Raw genomic sequence first — 19,323 nt, forward strand, 5'->3', positions numbered from 1 at the left:
CCCATCTACAATAAAGCTACAGCCAAGTCAAGGGGCTGTGTTACAATGCGCTTCTAATCTGTGACAGACATGGTCATCTACATTACATAGGAAAACCAGGTCCTCCCCATCTGCCTCTCTCATAATGGAGTTGTAGACAGGTTAAGTGATTTGCCCAAGGTCACCAAGAAGTCTGTAGAAGCACAGGAAATAGAATCCAAGTCATCTAACTCCCAATCCTGTTTTAGTCACAGCTTCTCTTGTCTCCCTTTAAACCCTCAGGCACACAGATTCCTTCTCCTGCCTGTGAAGGCTGTGATATGCACCAAGTCTGAAGTTTCTAGACAGTCAACTGTTTAAGTTATGCAAGTGCAAAAGATACAGGGCCCAATTCTCCTCTTCCTTACACCAGTTTTAGACTGGTAACTCCACTGAAGTAATGGTTTATACCAGTATAAGAAGTGAAAGGAAAGTTAGGCTCAAAGTACAGTATATTCTTTCTACCCTTCCCCATACACATACTCAGAAAAAGCCAGACCAATGGAGAGTTTCTTCCCCAAAAAGAGGAATTGTTTTAAAAACGTGGGGGGTGGGAAGCTTTAGAATAGAAACTGGAACTCAACCATAACACTTCTGTTTACTTGCCACAAACGCTGTAACATACAAGAGATTTTTAACTCGCACAGATTTTACTGCAGATTTTTAGTACAGTAACTTGCAGGCCTATGAAAGTGGATTGGGGAAGCCTGGGCAACGATAATTGATGCTGCTTTATACAGAGCTGTCATCTGTATGAATTAGATATGGGGCAAACCCCAAATCGTAACAACACCTCCCACAAAATTTGGGAGGATTCAGAGCCACAAAACTATTAGAGAAAAGCCTAAGCCACAAAGGAACTGAAGTCTCTAACCCTCAATAAAACAAAGCAAAAGCCAGGGACCAGAAAAGAAAAAGTCAGACCATCATTTACATCTCCATTACACCTTTCCCTCCAATGTGCGTGACAGTCACACAGTACCTCTGACATGGGGTGGAGGGAAGATGCCTTCTGACACACTGTACAAAAGTGAAGCGGATGGGGAAAAGAAATTTTAAGCCAGGGACACGAGTATAAACCCTATGTCTTACACAGGGCTGGCTCCAGACATCAGCCAACCAAACACGTGCTTGGGGCGGCACCTTGGGGCGAGGCGGCGCTCGGGTTTTGTTTGGTTTTTTTTTGGTTCAGCCAACAGCACTGGAGGATTTTTGATTGTTTGTTTTTGTTTGCACTGGGCAGCGCTGGGGGTGTGTGTGTGTGTTTCGGCCACAGGGCGCTCGAGGGGGAGTGGGGGCTTGGGCAGTGCAGCACTCCGGGAGGTGGGGGGTGTTACTGCATGGCAGCACTCTTTTTATTTTGCTTGGGGTGGCAAAAAAGTTAGAGCCGGCCCTGGTCTTAGATGTCCTGTTCCAAATGAGGCCAATAGAAATTCCCATTTCACTTCAATGAGACTAAGCATAGGTTTCAAGCCTCAATGTCAGTAGCCAGCTTCTCCTCCAGTGATTCTTTCACGGACACGTACAAGTCCTGCAGCACTAAAATTTCCACCTGTCCTGCAAGTGGGGAAGAAAGGGGATTTAATGTTCTAGCAGGCTGAATTCTACTGAACAGCAGTGTATCTGTAAAATGAAGAGACCTTGTCTACTGCAGAACATGAGGACTGCTACCGCTCCAATGCCATAAACATTTCACCGACCAACAACAGTATCGCCCGTGGGACCCATTAGAATTTACAAGATGTACAGGTGGGGTGAAGATTAAAACCTCTCGTCAGCCACTGCATTTTGGAACACTAAATATTTTGGTATGGGGAAAAAAAAAACAAAACAGTACAACCAAAACACTGGCTGCCTTGAATCTAAACCAACAGCTGACACTAGAGATATTTTGGTTTGCCCGAGGCGTATTTAATACTGCTCTCACAAATCAACTATTTGTCACTGTATCTGGAGAATTCTGTGATCTGTCATGCAATCAGAAAGTCACACTTCCTGTGATGCATATGACAGCAGCTCAACAGGTTGCTAAATGCATAGATGAGATTTTCTTATTCAATATAGAACTATTCCATCACTGAAGAGTGCCATCAACACAGTGTATTTGAATGACCAGCTGCTACAGCTATAGAAAGATAGGACTGGCTATCTGTGGGCTGCAGTATTCCCCAGCTGGCTACCCTATGAAGTTACAAACACCTGGGTATTACTACTTGTTGTGTTAACTGGAAATAAGACATCCTAACACAGGCCCAGCCATGGCCTGGATGCCTCAAATGCATATCAAGTGTTTACACTGCAAGGAATGAATAATAAAACTTTATAGGGCCTCCCCGGTTCTTCAAGTGCCTTACTAAAGCTGGGTAAGTATTATCACCCCCTCCCCACTTTATATATAGCAAGACAGAGGCCAAGAGTTAAGGGTGCTAGTTTTGATCTAGCTAGCACAGATAATAATAATAGAGATGTGGCAGCATGGGATAGCCACCTGAGTACCAGCCCACCACAGAACTTAGACACAGTCAGGTTGCCAGCCCATGCCACCCATCTTCACTACTATTACCTGTGCCAACTAGATTAAAGCTAGCTCAGGTATGCCTACCCCTACTACAGTCACACCTTCACCTGCAGTGTAGACGTAGCAAAAGTGACTTGATCAAAACTATGCAGCCAGACCATTAATGAGACTTGAGGAATTCCTGGCTGCCATCCCATGGTACATCCACTAGACCACCCTGCCTCTCACTACAATAACAGTCCAAAGATACTATAGCTTACAACAGCATTACATCACAACTTTATAATTATCTATGGGAATGGATGGGTGGACCTTTGGTTCTTTCTAGCTGGACGTCCACCTTTATTAACGTAACTCTGCTGAAACATGCAGTGATTATTGCCAGTGGGCTGGGTGTTTTGGGAGGGACATGAACAGTTGGAGGTTCATCACATTTGGAAGGCAGTACTAATTTTGAGAGATTCTGCACTGCTGTTCAAACTGACGCCTTTAAGTTCTGGAGAACGTTTTGGTCACTAAGTACAAATGGCTACTTATCCCAGGGACCAGTCTCACAGCTGTATCAGGCCATCTGATCAGAATTCCCATTGAAATCAGAGGGCATCTACACTTCAAAGCCGATGGCACAATATACCCTGGATGTGCAGTTGTCCCATAGGACGCTGGGAGTCACTTGCCCAGGGAGAATCAAGTGCCTCTTACCTTTATTTCTTCTCCATTTTCGCTGTGCTCCCCCTGTAGCTTCTCTCTCAGCTTCCCAAGCTCTGCCCTCAAAGTGCCCATCTCCTGTTCCTTGGTTTGCAGATATGCTTCCAATTCCACCTTCTGCTCAATCAGTGCCTTCCCCTGAGCCTCAACCACTGTGATTCTGTGCCGAAGGTCATGGTTAATTTTCATTAGCCTGTTCTGTTGTTGCTGCAGCTGCCATAAAGCGACACCGTAAGTATGCCTCCATTAAACCAGGGTAAATTAAATCACAAGTATTAAATTAAAGAACTAGCAGTATGTTCCTGTTGTATTTATCTTGAAAGATCTCCTTTATTTCACATTCATTTTTAACCATTTAATTAATCTGCTACAGTTGCAGTCTCCACAACTGACTTTCAGAGTAAATGGAGATTTTTTTTCCTTGCAGCACAGAACATTATCCTCCAGTCATATCCAGCTGTTCAAATGCTTTGCTGAAATAGATTCCAAAGAAAAATGTAGCAAGGTTCAGCGACTGGATGTCTCATGGGATATTGGATCAAGCTTTGACCTAGGTTGGAAGTGGTCAAGGTTATTACTGTCTGATTATCATCAATCTATGTATGAAGATGCCAGGATTGTCACTCTGAAGCCTATTGGGTCAGTGTGACGTGATGGAAATAGCTACAAGCATGGTGTTAGCATGAGAGCTTGTTTTGTTTAGAATATCACCAGTTTCAGCCATTACTGGGTTTCGGAGTCTCTCACTGTCCAGTTTTTAAGTTCTGAGCCATTTTTGCACTTTATGAATTACACCTGTATGACAGCACAAGCTTTCGCCTAATTACTTGTACGGTGGTAGTGCTTAGAGGACCCCAACCAACATCAGAGCCACACTGTGCCAGGTGCTGTATGTACACGTAGTTCGAAACAGTCCCTGCCCTGCAGCGCTTACCATCTCAATAGACAGGACAGCCATAGGATGGGATGGGGAACTGTGGCAAAGAGACATTCTGTCACTTACTTAAGGTCACAGTTTGTGGCAGAGTCAGGAACTGAACACAGGTCTCCTGAGTCCAGTCCAGAGCCTGAGCACAAGCCTATCCATCCTCTCCTTCATGACTTTCTGGTAGTGTATGTGAAATGACGTGGTTTCATTCCCTGTTTCTTGAAAGATAGCACCCAGCAGGGGTTTCTTGTTGACAGGCTCAGCATAGAAAAGCAAAGCTTAATGGGCCATGCAGCCCTCTCCTGTCCAGAGCTGATGCCTCCAAGGGCGAAGTTGGGCTATGTGAGCTGCGTGGAAAAGTTTGCATTGCCTAAGTGGAGATTTTCTAAAGGCTTTAGAGGAGTTAGGTGCCCAGTTCACACTGAAAGTCAATAGGAGTTGGGCACCCAATTCCCCTTTAAGCCTATGAAAAATCTGCTCCCCTGTCATTCTTGGTTTCCAGTCATGCCCACAACGGGCTAGGTTCTTTCCAGACACAGAGGAGGGTTTGGTGCCTGCCCTGAAGAGCTCACAGTCTTTTTTTACCTCTTCTGTAGATACACAGAGGACTTGACTCTACAGGGATAATAATCTGGCATCCTTCACAAGCACTAAATTCATTTAAAACTTGTCACAAACATCGGTGTGGTTCTTTCAAGGAGGGGAAAAGAGCAAGAAACACTTACTGCCTCCACATCCTCATTTTTAAGTCCCAGTTCCCGGTCCCTGGCTCTGATCTCATCCCTTTGTTTATCTACCACTTCCTTCAGCTTCTTCATCACTTGCCTCTCCCTCTCCGACATTCCTGGTTTAAAAAAACAAAACAAAGAAAATAAACTGAGAATGATCATGACAATGGCAAGAAACATTTGGGAAAGGCACTAGACATAGTCTGATTCATCCAGATGTTCAGGGAGACGTTGTTGGGTAAATACCTTGGATAAAGGAAAAAAGGTTATTTAGCCAATATACTGGATTCATGGATGATGGGAAAACTGGCTATATAGTTCACAGGGTGTACCACAACACTGAAAGTGATGAATATGCTTCTGATATATTTTATAAGCAAATGTATGTAATACCATTACTGTGCTTCTATATGATATATCCAGTGGTGATATTTATGTATTGATCCCATGGATGAATGGCCTGTAATCTTGTTAAGCACTCCCTACAAGGTTTTCTATTTAATGAAGAAAAAAGTTCTCTCTCTGGAGTGGGAGATGGCATTTTGCATTGGCAAGATCTATTCCAATTGTATATGCATGCCACTATACTGGGGCCTGAGCTGACATTCTGCATCTCCATTTCTAGTTTCCTAGATCCTGCAGACCAAAGTCAGAGCAAATTTAACAGGTATTTAACCTGAGTTAGGATTGTGCCATATATGTTTCTTCCATTCTAACTTCCTCTCTCCTTCCATTGTAGTGATTCAGATTTAAAATAATTACACTTTACAAAGGAGGAAAAAAAGATAGAATTCCCTTGTAAAGCCTGTTCGAAGTATTGTAAAAAGTCTCTCCATCAATACCGTTTAAAGATTAACAAGGGATTAAATTAACTTGCAGTTTGACCAACAATTCATTAGGATAATATCAGAATCACAAAACTGGAAACTCTCCCCCATTAACCACCAGTATGGAGAGACAATACAGCACTTAAGGACTTCAGTTGTGGGCAGTATAGCAACAAAGAACAATAGCATATTGTCCTGCTAATGTAGCCAAGTGTTTAAGATGGTGAGGTGATAAATTCATTACAATTGCTTCACAGCTAATCATCATTCTACAGAGACCTGCAGTTTGATATTCTTATCAGATCAAGTAAGATAATTTTTAATTGTATCTAATACAGATACATAATTCTGTGCTAGTGAATGGGTGGCCTGCGGCTAATGAGCTATCAACAGGGACACTAGAGATGCCCTGGCCAACGTGCAATTTAGTGGTTAAAGCAGGAATCTGGGACTCAGAATCCAGGGTTCTTTGCCTAGTCCTGCTACTGACTAGCTGTGTGACCTTAAGCAAGGCACCTAACCTCTGTTCCCTTGCCTTCCCCTCTATTAACTATAGATTATAATAATGTACTTACCCCAATGAGGTAATTGTGAGGCCAAATTCAAAGCCCTTTTTAACACAGTATGGCAATTCTCAGCTGAAATGTGCTGTGTAAGCAGGTTTACCCACCTTGGGTTTGCAGAGTCTGTTCTTTGCTCTGTATCATGAGCTGACTCATTTCTTACTGGTTTTTCCTTTTACCACTTGGAGTGTGGGTAGACCCAAATGCCAGGTGACACAAATTCCCTCACCCCAAGTCAGAGGAGAACCCTTTTAAGAGCCAAGCCCTACCCTGAAGAGCACTGATGTTAACAGTGCACTGACAGCAGACAAGAGCAAGACAAACCTGAAAGAGACAAGTGGGTGGAAGAGAGTGAATAATTCCACTCCACTTCAGGGAGCCTGCCTTTGACAGCCAGTTTTTCTACAGCTTGCAATTTGGAGCAGGTGCAGGTTCCTAATGAGGTGCAAAAGCACATGACTGCAGAGGAGGGAGAGCAGCAGTCTCCCTCTGCCACTGCAAAAGAAATCAGGAAGTTACCTGAGCTATGCAAAGGCAGAAGAAAGGTAATCTCTACCAGAGCATTGGAGGGAGGAGTGGTATATAAGAAAAGCCAGTAAGATGTTTTAGAGAGTGTGTTACTGTGAAAATCTATAAAGCCTCTGGAGTGACTCAGATGTTCATGGTGAGCTTATTTGTCTTATATTTATTTTCTTCTATTTCTCAGTAAACTGCTTAAACCTGCCAGCCCTCCTGCTGGGGCCTGATTCACACTCACTCTCTCTCTCCAGTCTCTACTGCTTTGTAGGACACCAGTGATTCTCATTCACTTCAGTGGGTGTTACTGGTATCCTGTGGGGAAGAGAAATGGGCTCCTGGACTACAAACTGTTTTTACTATGTCTGCACTCTCCTGTTGAAGCACACACCGGGGGAGCTAGGACACTGTGATCCTATTCCCAGTGCTGCTACTGACTCTCTGTATGATCTTGGGCAGGTCGCTACACCTCCGTGTTTCTGTTTCCTGATTTGTAAAATTGGAATAGTAATACAATGCACCCCTGCTAACTTCTACAAAAGAGTAAGAACCCCATTATAAATGAATAAGCAAAGAAGCCAGCATAGCTTAGCACTGTGTGCCTTTACACAGGTATCTTGTCAACACTAGTTCCATTTTATGGCTAATCCTTCATAGCCTGCTAGCAAATATCAGTTGGGCACTGGGACCCACACATGCGGAGCCAGATGCAAGATCAGGGCCTAAAACACCTGCCCTTAAAAACTTTCCTTCTCAGTACGGAGGGACTAGCTGTTCTAAAAGCAAGTTTCTCCCTGATTCATAGCTAGCAGGTGCAATTTCAGGAGCAAAGCCTTATTCTAATTTTCAGTTAACTCCTTTCCCCCTCCTCTCTTGTTTTCCTCTTTAACTCTTGGTGAATATGAAAGATTTCAGACATGTACACAGATCACTGGGCTTTTTTCCAGGACAAGGGTGGGTGGGGATGTTTTTGTTCCACAATCATTTTACTCCTCCACATTTTCTTAAACATGCAGTAAGTGTACTAAGTGTGAAATAATTAACCCTGAATGATTCCCAATCGTGTATCTGCAAGATGTTAAAATGGCACACCCAGCTGGTTTCCTTAAGCACATCTCATCAGCAATTTCCTTTGGATCGGTGCGGTTGATGCATTGTTCCATAGGATGGTAAGAAAGCAAGCAGTTTAAAAATAATCTTGACTGTTTATGGTCAGGGACTCTGTCTACTGACGCATTTGTAGAGCAGGGCCCACAATATAAATACTTAATTTAAATATACTGCTCGCTCCTACATTTGCAAGAGAATTTTAATAGGAACTGTCTAGACCGTGGTTAAGGGTTCTTGACTTATCCTCTGCCAGGAAGCTACCTGAGCTATGCAAAGGCAGAAGAAAGGTCATCTCTACCAGGGCATTGGAGGGAGGAGTGGTATATAAGAAAAGCTAGTAAGTTGTTTTAGAGGGTCAGGCCCTGTCTGAGTTTTCATCAAATGGATTAAGGATCATGGAAATTAAAGATGTGGGACAAGGCTTATGAGATCATTGAGGATGTCTCCATGCAAGTGCAGGCTACAGTCTCCAAGGAGTTGTCTGATGTTACAATACGACACGTGAAGTCAGATTAAAGATCCAAATATGGGGTAGGACAGGTTCCAGGATAAGCAAATGCAAAATCTCATCTCATCTCCTTCCTGGCAATTGTGGCTTCTGATCCTGTGAGCTGCGGGGCAGCCCTCAACTCCCATTGCCTTACCAGACTGAGCTGAGGTTGCTCTGCACATTCCAGGATTTGGCCCTTAGGCCATATCTCCAGGCAGAATAATTAATTTGACACAGTAACACTTTCTTTAAGACTGTAGATTGTCTCTTACCTGAAACTGTCCTCAGTAACTGGGAACCAAACCAAATCCTAACCCAAGTCTGATTCAGGATCTGATGAGAAGTGGAGAGTAACTGAGTGTCTTCAGAACACATACATGAGAGGTTTTTGTGATTCTTGTTTGTTGGGATCTCCTGCTTATTGTACCCATCACAACGCTGATCCTACCTGAGATGGCAGGATATGTGACCTCCTATACTGCTCAGCTTATAGAGCAGCACAGATGCCAGGACATCTGCATGCCCCCTCTGACATGCCTTGGGCCAGCTCCAAGGTCCAACCTTGGATCAGTGGGGGTTACACCAGGGATATATTCTGTTCAGTCACCGGCGTTATACTAGGTATTAATTTGGTCTCATGAATAGGAGTCACATTTGTAACACTGCAGCTACAGCCCAAGATCCTGCTGTATTTACTTAGAATTCTTTTTTCTGCCATACAATTTTCATATTAACCTTGCTCTGCTTCTTGAAGGCCTCTGCTCAAACTCACAAAGCCCAGGGGCTCACGCTTAAGGTGTGCAGGACTGAACAGCAGTAAGGATGAGTTGCTACAGGTCATTCTTCAAGCTAAAAGAGCTGCCTTATGGAACAAGGCCACTAGAGGTATTTCACTACGTTTTCCTTTAATTGTTTGAGCACTCGCAGTGTGTTTATTCAAAGTACAGAAGTCCTTGCTCCAAAGGACCCCAGTCTATATAGATGCAGAATACTGGCTAAACATTATTATACATAGGTTCACACATCTACCTTTCTGTTGCTGTTGAATATTTCCTTGAAATACACTCAGTACATGGGGGTGGGTTATTATTAATACTGCGTTTGTCATAGATTCTGTGATTTTTTTCTATAATATCCATGATGCTGAGACAATGGGAGTTCTGCAGGTGCTGTGACAGTTGACAACAACTTGAATCAATTTCCCTGAGAAACTTGAAAGCTGCCTGTATAAAACCTGAGCTGTGTGGGAGACTGAGATGCACCAGGAATGCTCAGAATTAGGGCTCGTGGTTTCTCACGTGGTCCCAGGGGTGGGGAATCAAATTCTGTGATTTCTTTGGGTTTGGAGGGGAGCAGAGCTCAGACAGCTGGGTTGAGAGCCACTGCAGTTCCTGCTGCCTTTGCTGAGAGAGGGGGTTTGATCCTCTTCACACTGAAGTCCCTGGCAAAAATCCCATTGACTTCCATGGTGCAGAATCAGGCTCAGACACAGGACAGCAGCATTGCAGAAGGGATGGCAGCCTCTCTCTCCTGCCTGTCACCCTGCACGGCTGCTGCAGAGATGAACCCTGCTTGTCAGAAGAGAGGTTCAGGACTACTATAAAGTGGCTTTAAGCCATTGTTATTGCATAGGAAATGCAGATTTTGATGACAGTACTGCGAGCTGTCACTCTTGCCAATTTTGTTTACTATAAATATGTGATTTTAACCCTTCTAGTCTCTCCTTCCATGAGTGACTGTGACTTCAAATAACCATTATTGACATTCATGTGGTACCTAGGAGATCCACTCATGGGCCAGGACAACCATGTGCTACAGGTTGTGCAATCACCAAGCAAAGAGTCAGTTCCTGCCACAAAGAGCTTACCATCCAGCTATAGGACAAGAGAAGACAGATGCAGCCAGAAGAGTGAAAGGAAACAGTGACACGGTACTGGGCAGTGGTCTCAACATGTCCAACCACAAGCCCTCATTATCGCTGAAAGACCTCACAGAAGATTCATGTTTTCAGGAGGGATATGAATGCAGTGGGGTGCAGGAGTTCCAAGTGTAGTAAACTGAGGCTACATACAATCAGATAACACAGTCATTGCCAGGGACTGAACCTGAGCTCTTAACACCAAAGCCACAGGCCTCTGCTGCTTGAGCTAGAGAGGACTTCTGTAGTTATCAGCTGATTAAGCAGCAGACTGTTAGTCCCTGAGGCCAGCCACTAGGAGACATGATCACGCCTACTAAATCATGCTAGGGTGTAAAGATTAGAACCTGATTACAGCTACATGAACTGAGCTTTGGGACTTGGAAAGCTGCATCCAGCAACTCACTGTGTGTCTGGTTATTTTTTTTTTCTACTCTGTCAATCAGTTGCCCTTAAAATCAAGCATCTGTTTCAGTGTTTCCTACCAGAACAAATTAAAACTTTAACATGAAGTGCAGTCCAATCCTGGTCCCATTTGTTAACCAGCAAAATTCTCCAATGAGAATAGGCATCAGTGACTCCCGATGTCAGACATAAGGGATTCCCAGTTAGGATCACTGTTAATCTGTATCAGTTTGAGTCACATTCTGCTCTTACTGAAATAAATGAGATGTTGGCCCTCAGACAGTGGACAGTTTTTTCTCTCTCTACCACACGAAGTAAAAATAACCTTGAAAACCATGTCTGGCACCTGCTTGGCTATTTAAATTCAAGAGTAATTTAAATACAAGCATATAGACTGCGCTGAGCTGGGTCACCCATTGACATGTTGTTTTTTCCAATTTTTTTATAGTCTATGACTCATCTTTATTTCATATTCTGACACTTTTCATGGAATCAATAGTCCTTTAAATTCTAACGAAATTGTGAAAACTAGCTCAAATACAGCCTGTTAAATTGGAAGAGCTGCATTTATTTTAAAGAAACACTGATCTTGAGAGGGAAGATCCCTCTCTGTAATATGCCATTAACACTCTTCTGCAGATGAAGTACAGTGGTACTCAAGCCTAAGGGCTGAATTCAATGCTGGTGGAGCAGGTGCATTGGGGAGGCAAAGGGCCATTAGCCACTAGTAAGTGCCTGGCCTTTACAAGGTCTCAAGATGAGGTACTGTTACTTGTAAAAAATATTTTTAAATGAGCAGAATGTTTACTCTGATCTTTGATCTGAGCAGTTGTACTAACAGGCTGTGATCCTGCAGGTCGATGTCTGTGCCTGTGCAGAGACCCAGTGAAGTCAGCATGGCTCCAGATGGGCATCAGCATCTGTCCACACAGAACCAATTGCAGTATTGGATTGTGGTTCAGGACCATGATCAGCTAATCAGATTTCTGCCCATTTGATACTGTGAGAGACACAACCTCCCAACGAGCCTTAGAACTTGAGAACTGAGATGAAGCAAGTGCTTAAAGTTACTGGCTCTCTCTCCTTGGTGCTTACGCACTGTCCTGATTATAAATTTAGCCTCTCTCCCAAAATAAAACTCATTACGAGGCCTGAATTAGTGTTTAATTCCTTCCTGTAACCACTTCCCCCTCTTTTGTGCAATTTATTGAGATGGTTTCTGAAGTTCTGGCAAGACATCTGAGACCACATGGTGATTTTTCAAAATATGAATTCCCCCACCCCTGAACGCTGCATGTTGTGGATTAATTGGTATTGACAATTCAGCAGAAGGGAGCCTGAATAATTGCTTTACAATCAAATATGCTGAACTAAATGCCCAAGTGTGAATGCTGATTTGTATATTTCCACACTATCATACGCATACAATTATTAAGTGGCTAGATCTATCTATAATAAAAAAAAATTCATTAAAGGACATTTTTAACAAGTTGCTATCCTCAAAAAATGTTATGTTAAATGAAAAGAGAACTAGGTTTTGCTTTTTTAAATTTTCTCATCCAAACAAGTGAAAAACTCTGTTCCAATCTTTATTTTGTTTCCAGAATTAATTCATAGCTTTTGTATCCCGATAAAACAGACGTGCAGCAATCTACAGGAACAAGCTGAAATGTACAATCAAGACACTTTGATCAGGGATGACTTTAAAAACAAAATACCTTCACTGAATTTCAAATGTTAAACTTGCCTTCGTGTTTCTGAAATTCCTCTTCTGTGAAATTGATGTCTTTGTGCGATAGGTTTGTCATCAGCTGTTTGTTCTCTTCCTGAAGCTGAGCAATTTGGGTAAGAAGATCCTGTGCTTCCCCTCTCCATACATCCTCCACCAGTTCTAGTTCCTAAAGTAAAGCCAGATCATGACATAACATGAATGCTGTAAAATATACAATCAATAGCCTTTGACCAAAACTATTTGCAGAATACACTAGCAATTCTCCTCTAAAGCTACTCTTTTATAATAATACTCTGAACTTCTAGTCGAGGACCTCAATTACTCCCCTTTCACAGACAGCCATATAATCTCTGTATGCCTCAGCTGCCTTTCTCAAGGTCACAACAGAAGTCCATATAAGAGGCACGAATTGAGGCCAGATCTCCTGAGTTCTAGGCAGCAGACTCAGTGTAGTATAAACACACTGTTCACAACACTTGTGAGGTCAGTCAGTGGCAGAGTTGGACATGCTTTTTTTTTTTTTTTTTTTAAATATCACAATGTTCCATAACGGTACAGTTTAGATTAGTGATGGTGCCATGTATGATACTGTAGAACATAGAGGTTTTTTTTCATATTGGAAGCCAGAGCTCCTGTTACCCAGGCTTCTGTTTTAACTATTAGCTTATGCTTCCTTTTTCTTATTCTAATATACTGTAATCACATTTTGCAGTGTTAATTATAAAGAGAACAGCAAAACTATTCAAAATAGCAACTACCTTTATTCAGGCCACTTTGTGTCAAGAGCAGCTGTTACCAATTCCAGGAAAGGTCAAATTAGGATACTAAGTATAAAGACTTCCTGGAATAGTGGCGATCATATTTATATCTATATTTTGAAAGCTTCATCACAAATATCAGTAATTCTCACTGGGGCAATCTGCACTCCATTTTAATGAATGTGCTGTGATTAACAAGAAAGCCATGCTCAGAACGTGGAATCCTAGGCTGAGCTACCTGCTGATTTTTCCACATGTAATTCTACAAGAGCTTGTTGTAACTATATGAAACTTCAAAATCAAAGCACAGCTCTAACACAGAGCTAGAGTTAACTTTTGCTGAAAAGAATACATGATAGATAGGCTTGGCAGAATTAATTTTATTTTAAATAATTGTGATGGATAATATCAATTTTTAAGCAATTATTTTAAATGTGTTTAAATTGTTTGCAGGTGTGCAAAACTATGGGTTTTAAGCATGTTTCCTGATTTTTTTTTTTGTTAAATTGTGGGAAATTATGAGGGGGCTCAGATAAGGGAGAGTTCAGACAATAATTATTTAATAACAGTAGACTCTGATTCAAAAAGTTAGTTTTTATAACTGTTAAAATACAAATTGTCGAGCACATGTCAAAATATGCAAAGTAAATATCCTTAAATCAAACTCTAAGAAGTTCTCAACAAGCATTTTCCTTACTTTGCTTGTCTGTAAGTTTTGATAATTATTGATGGAAATATTTGTCAGTTTGTGTGTGCAGTGAAATCAATGTTTATCAATAACAATCAAATCCTTCCGTCCCTAATGCTAGATCTAAATAAAAACTCTCTTACAAAATTAGAAGACTATTTCGGCATAAGAACACCTGGGTATAAACTGGCCATGAATACATTTAGGCTGGAAATTAGAAGGTTTCTAAGCATAAGAAGAAGAAGGTTCTAAAAGAGCCTTCCACTGGAAGTTCTGGGGACAAAGAACTTAAATCATTTTAAGGAGAAACTAGATAAACTTCTGATGGGATTTCATGATAGGGATGCTGGAAACAGCAGGGGATTGGATCTGATGACCCAGGAGGTCCCTCCTAGTCCTATGTCCCTATGAAATCACACTGCCATCCATTTTCAGGCCCAATTACACAGTCATTTTAGTCCAAAATTCAGCCTCATGTAGTTGTTACTTATAGTTTCCAAGAGCGTGCTTCATGCTTCTCAGACTAGACCAAGATGGAATTATCACTGTTGGGGGGGCTGAAATATTAGAGAAGCACAGGGGAATGTCAAACTGATCCCTACGTTATGGCTATTAATGTGTATTACCATTCTCTCTATCCTGAAATATTTATATCTATGGGAAAAACTTACATCTGTGCTTAAACTTTTTTGCCAGACACAAAGTCTGCAGAGATCCTAATATTGTAGCCCCTAGAATGACATGTGATGATCACATGTATAGGGAAACTTTAAAAACATGCACTGACTTTTAGGAGTGTCCACACTGAATATAAACTAATATTAAAGTTTCTGGTGCTGCTACCCACTATAGCATTCTCTTTTAATAGTGAAAAAGTGATTTTACCTACTCACTGTTTGATGGCCCCTATAAAATAAGTCGGTGGGTCTCAAGTCATAGTAGTTTTTACCATACAGGTGCTCAGTGTACAAAAATACCATGAGAGTTAGGTGTCAAGGCATACAGTTCCATTCTAGCAGAGGGACCAAGGACTGAAGAGGGCTGGAGAATGAGTTCCTGCTCATTCAGAAATAGTTTTCTAGATCGGGGTGGGGCTTAGAAGGGCAAGGAAAGGAGAGTGGGAAGAAAATCTGCTCCTGCCTGTTTTTCCTCCTGTTACCTGGATCGAAAGAGACGAGATCACTCCCTAGGGATTTACCAGTACTTTTTTCCTCCTTCACTTCTAAAGGCACTATTGTGCACAATTCCTATCTGTACAATGTTAGGTGAGAAGTCTCTAGTCCAGCACTGGGCTTTTTAATATATTTAGCTACATTTCTACCTGATATCTTTGCAGGGTTTGAGGAAGTTTTGTATTTAACTTTATCTTGAGTTTGTGGGGTTAGCTTTGAGAAATTCTATAAATATCTTTATTTTGCATCTGTGTCAGAACTAGCAATCGTACAGGAAGACACCCGTGATGACATGGAAGTGAGTTGCTAAAAGAAGCAATTTTTATCCAAATCACAGTTATTTGGATAGTTTTCTAAATAAACCTGATCACTTCTAATACAATAATCAAAGATGCTCATGTTGTCCTGTGCCACATGAGGGTAACAGGGTTTGAGAAAGGATGTCTGTTTCTGGCATCCAGGTGAGTGGGAGCACTATGTTGGTAGCAGCTTAGTCCAAATATTGCATTGCTCCTCAAAGAGGCCACATCAGTTTCAGGTCTGGGAGAGGGGGGTCTAGGCCCACCCAATATTAAAGGCCTGTGCCCTCAGCTAAGCCAGAGGAACCACTAAGCTCTGGCTACAAGGAATGTGTGGGACAATGAAGGAAAAACAGGGATGGAAGTGAGGTCAAAGGTTGAAAATCAGGGAACCAGAAGAGGAACTGAACAGAGGACCCCAGGCAGCGCCCACCGCTTCTCGCAGGTATCTAAGGGTACGTCTAGTCTGCAATTAAAAACCTGTGGCTGGCCTGTGCCTGCTACCTCAGGCTCACAAGGCTCAGGCTAAGGGGCTGTTTAATTGCAGTGTCGAGGTTCCGGCTCAGGCTCTAGAACCCTGCAAGATGGGAGGATCCAAGCTCGAGCTGGACTTTCTACACAGCAACTAAACAGCCCTTAAGGCCAAGCCCCATGAGCTGGCACAGGCCAGCTGCAGGGTCTAATTGCAGTGCAGCCATACCCTGAGGAGTCACTGGACACCGCACAGAGGGAACGAAATAGGCCCCACCGTCACCCTCTGTCCAGCTTCCTCCTCCAGGACTGCCAGATGGCCAGCCCCAGAGCAGGGCTAGTGGACTGAGCAGGAGTCTGGGAGCCAGACCCTGGGAAGTTCTGCTCAGCTCTGGCACTGGCTTCAAGCTCTGGGTCTTTCCCTGTCCCGCAAAGGAGGAGGCTATTTCCCCCTCCCCCCAGGGCATAGTCCTCAGTGTTCCTACAGAGCTCTGCTCCCGGGCGGGGGCAGGAATCTCCCCAGAGAAGAGTCCCTAAGTGAAGCGGTTGGTATCTGGCACCCCCCCCCCCCCCACGCCGGCACTCAGAGCCGGGCCCCTTCCCCCCTCCATCCTCATTTCCTCTGGCTCCCGGGGGGGGGGGGGGCGCTGCAGCGCCTCGGCCCCACCCCCGGCTCCTCTCGCTCTGTGTTCGAATCCGCCGAGTGGAGAAAGTCTGGCGGGGCCAGCGCCGGGAAGTCCCAGCCTCGGGCGGCAGCAAGGGGCAGGATTTAGGGGGCGGCAGACCTCCCCCCCCCCGTGGGTCCCTCCAGGAGTTTGCAGAGGAGTCCTAGCGCTTCCCACGGGAAAGCGGGCCGGACAAGTTCAGCACTGCGATATCCTTCCGTTGTGAATGCACAAGAGCCCCCCCCTTCCCCTTGTGAATGCACAAGAGCCCCCCCTTTCCCGTTGTGAATGCACAAGAGCCCCCCCCTTCTACCGTCTCCTTTCTTCCCTACCCCCCCAAGTCCCCCACCTTCTGGTGCTTCTTCTCCTTCTCGATCCGGTCCATCCTCTCCAGCCGGAGCCGATCCAGCTCCAGCCGCAGCTCCTCCATTTCGGGGTTGATGTGATTGCGGCTCACCAGCACCTCCAGGATCTCCAGCACCCGCACCACCTTGGGCATGAGGCGGGCGATGGCCTCGCAGCCGTGCTGGTCAATGACCCGCTCGAACTCCTGCCCCACCAGCGAGGCGATGTCGTACACGTCCATGACCGTCAGCTCCGCCACGTTCTTCTCCAGGGCCGAGGAGGAGACACCCCCACCCGCGTCCATGGATCGCCGGTTCCTGCGGCGCCCGGGAGTCCCTCATAGACCGCAGCCGCCCCCCTCCGGCGCCGGAGCCGCCTGCCCTTCCCAAGCAGCAACTTGCCAACTTCTGCTCGGTGCTGCGCTGCTAAAGGGGGCTGCCGCAGGCTGCGCGCTGGCCTGGCTTTTGCATCGGAACAGCTGAGAGCGAGCGAGCGAGCTCCCCCGCCAGTCCCACCTCCCCGCCCTGCTCCGTGCCAATAACCCCAGCCTGTCACCAGGCGAGGAGGAGGACCCCACGCATGCCTGCTGCCTTCCGAGTTGGGATAGCAGGAGCTGGGGATGGGAAGCGAGATTTGGGGAGCACGTGATGCTTCTTTTCCCAACTAGGAAACACTTCCTGCGTGTCTGAGGCGCGCCTGTGTCTGTCTGCTGGCCGGTCTCGTGTTTACAGCGCTCCACACCAAGCTTCTCAAAACACGCCGGCCTCGCTGGAAATCAGTGTGGCGCATCAAACAGCGTGTCTGGGTAACGTGTAAGTCTGGATCCGGGGTGGGGGGAGAAGCTGGAGAAATGTGATGTCAACAGTAAAAGTTCACTTAAAACGGCTAGCTTGATATCTCTCCAATATTATTTCTCCTGGATAAATATTGTGCATATTTACATATTCTTTCTGTAATGATCCCCTCGCCTCAACAGTTGTACAACCTCAGCAGGTCTGATTTCATCTGAATGACAAGGTTTGTCTGGTGCCACAATTGTTCGCTGGACAGCAAAAAGAGCAAATAGCTACATCAAGATACAGTACGTAATACAGTTTTATTATGCTGATGTAACAAATAATTATTTAGTATTCAATTATCGTGTGATCACGTTACTTAGGATACAAAAACAACAAGGAGATTTTTAAATCTGTGTTGAATTACAGAGATTTAACTATTTTATTAATCATATCTAGCTCCTACATTTTCTCACAAGTGGATCTCAAAGCACCTTAAAAAGGAGGCAGCAAAAGTCTTGAGAATTCTTTCTTAAGTGAAGATAAAATTTTTAAACATGAACTTTTCGAGTGTTTTGCAGTGGGAACAGAAGACCTGATCCTATAAGCTAGTTACTGCCATCATTAGAAGTCACTTTGTAGTTAGTGGCATTACCTAGGATAGAAAACATTTGAGCCTCATCCTGTAAACATGGAAGTCAGTGTGTCTGCTCAGGTGTACAGGGTCCACTGGCACAGATCCAGTTGCAGGTTTTGAGCCCTAATATTGAAGTAAATTGATTTTGCTGGCTTAACTGATCATTGTTTTTACCTTTGGGCCTGATCCTGCAAACACTACCAGGCATAATGTTCTAAGAAGTCCCATTGACATTGGGAGTAACTGTCTGTAGAATTGGACTCTGTGCTGGAAATAGAATTTTTATTTCATGTAAATAGTTTTTTATATACTAAACTATGTATATGTATTAATTGCAGTTTAATACTTTTGCTTATGCTGATAAATTTATATTATTTATTATTTATATGGAACATAAAAGTGTATTGGATACTTTGAAGATAAATAAAACAGCACATTCTCTGCCCTGAAGTGATTAGTTTAGACCCTTATCCTGCAATCCAGTCCATGCACTGAAAGATCAGGGCCCTAATTTTAGACAACGAATGACAGCAATAAACAGTGGGATTGGAATGGGGGGAAAGTTACAATAAATAAATTAATATAGATGTGACTTACTGATAATAGCTTATATACTGTGATTTTGGACCTGATCCTGCATTTCTTTCATACACACAAAATGTCCGTTGATGTGAGTGGGAGCTTTGAATGCACAGAAGCATTGCAACATTGGGCTGTGTATGCAGTGAAACTGATTCACTTCAGCTGTCACTATCACATTACAGTCCATCATAAGTGGTAAAATTACTAACTTCCCCATATTGGCCAGGAGCAGGAGGCATTCATGTTCATTGAATTGTGTGGCTCTGTGGGCAAAGAAAGCAGTCCAAATGTATTTGGGTTGAACACTCTACTTTCCTGCTTAGCATTAGTCACAAAGCATCCAGGTTATCCAGTAAAAATTTACTTTTATACTTTTTGTTAACAAACTTTTTAGGGGGGGAAATGCTCCAGTGTAGAAGAGAGAAGGCATGAGAGTGAATAACAGATCACTTCATGGAAAACATGGCCT

The 19,323-nt window shown here is 43.7% G+C and overlaps 1 protein-coding gene across 4 annotated transcripts in view; it reads right to left on the bottom strand.

Moving 5' to 3' along the window:
• RILPL1 (Rab interacting lysosomal protein like 1) overlaps positions 1-17,809 on the bottom strand; it is a 36,290-nt gene extending 18,481 nt beyond the window's left edge. Inside the window, exons 1-4 of one of the 4 annotated variants that reach the window (XM_030583123.1) lie at positions 16,864-17,805; positions 12,477-12,627; positions 4,898-5,016; positions 3,239-3,457 (exon numbers count right to left, since the gene is read on the bottom strand). In XM_030583123.1, coding sequence (XP_030438983.1) covers positions 3,239-3,457; positions 4,898-5,016; positions 12,477-12,627; positions 16,864-17,163 — 789 coding nt within the window. In that variant the 5' untranslated portion in view covers positions 17,164-17,805. Of the gene's footprint in view, positions 1-3,238; positions 3,458-4,897; positions 5,017-12,476; positions 12,628-16,863 lie in introns of all 4 variants that reach the window. The other 3 variants (XM_030583124.1, XM_030583125.1, XM_030583126.1) reach the window with 3 other exon arrangements.
• Positions 17,810-19,323: the final 1,514 nt, after the last annotated feature.

Source organism: Gopherus evgoodei, chromosome 13, assembly GCF_007399415.2.
Source record: "Gopherus evgoodei ecotype Sinaloan lineage chromosome 13, rGopEvg1_v1.p, whole genome shotgun sequence".
In the NCBI taxonomy this organism is placed as follows: domain Eukaryota; kingdom Metazoa; phylum Chordata; order Testudines; family Testudinidae; genus Gopherus; species Gopherus evgoodei.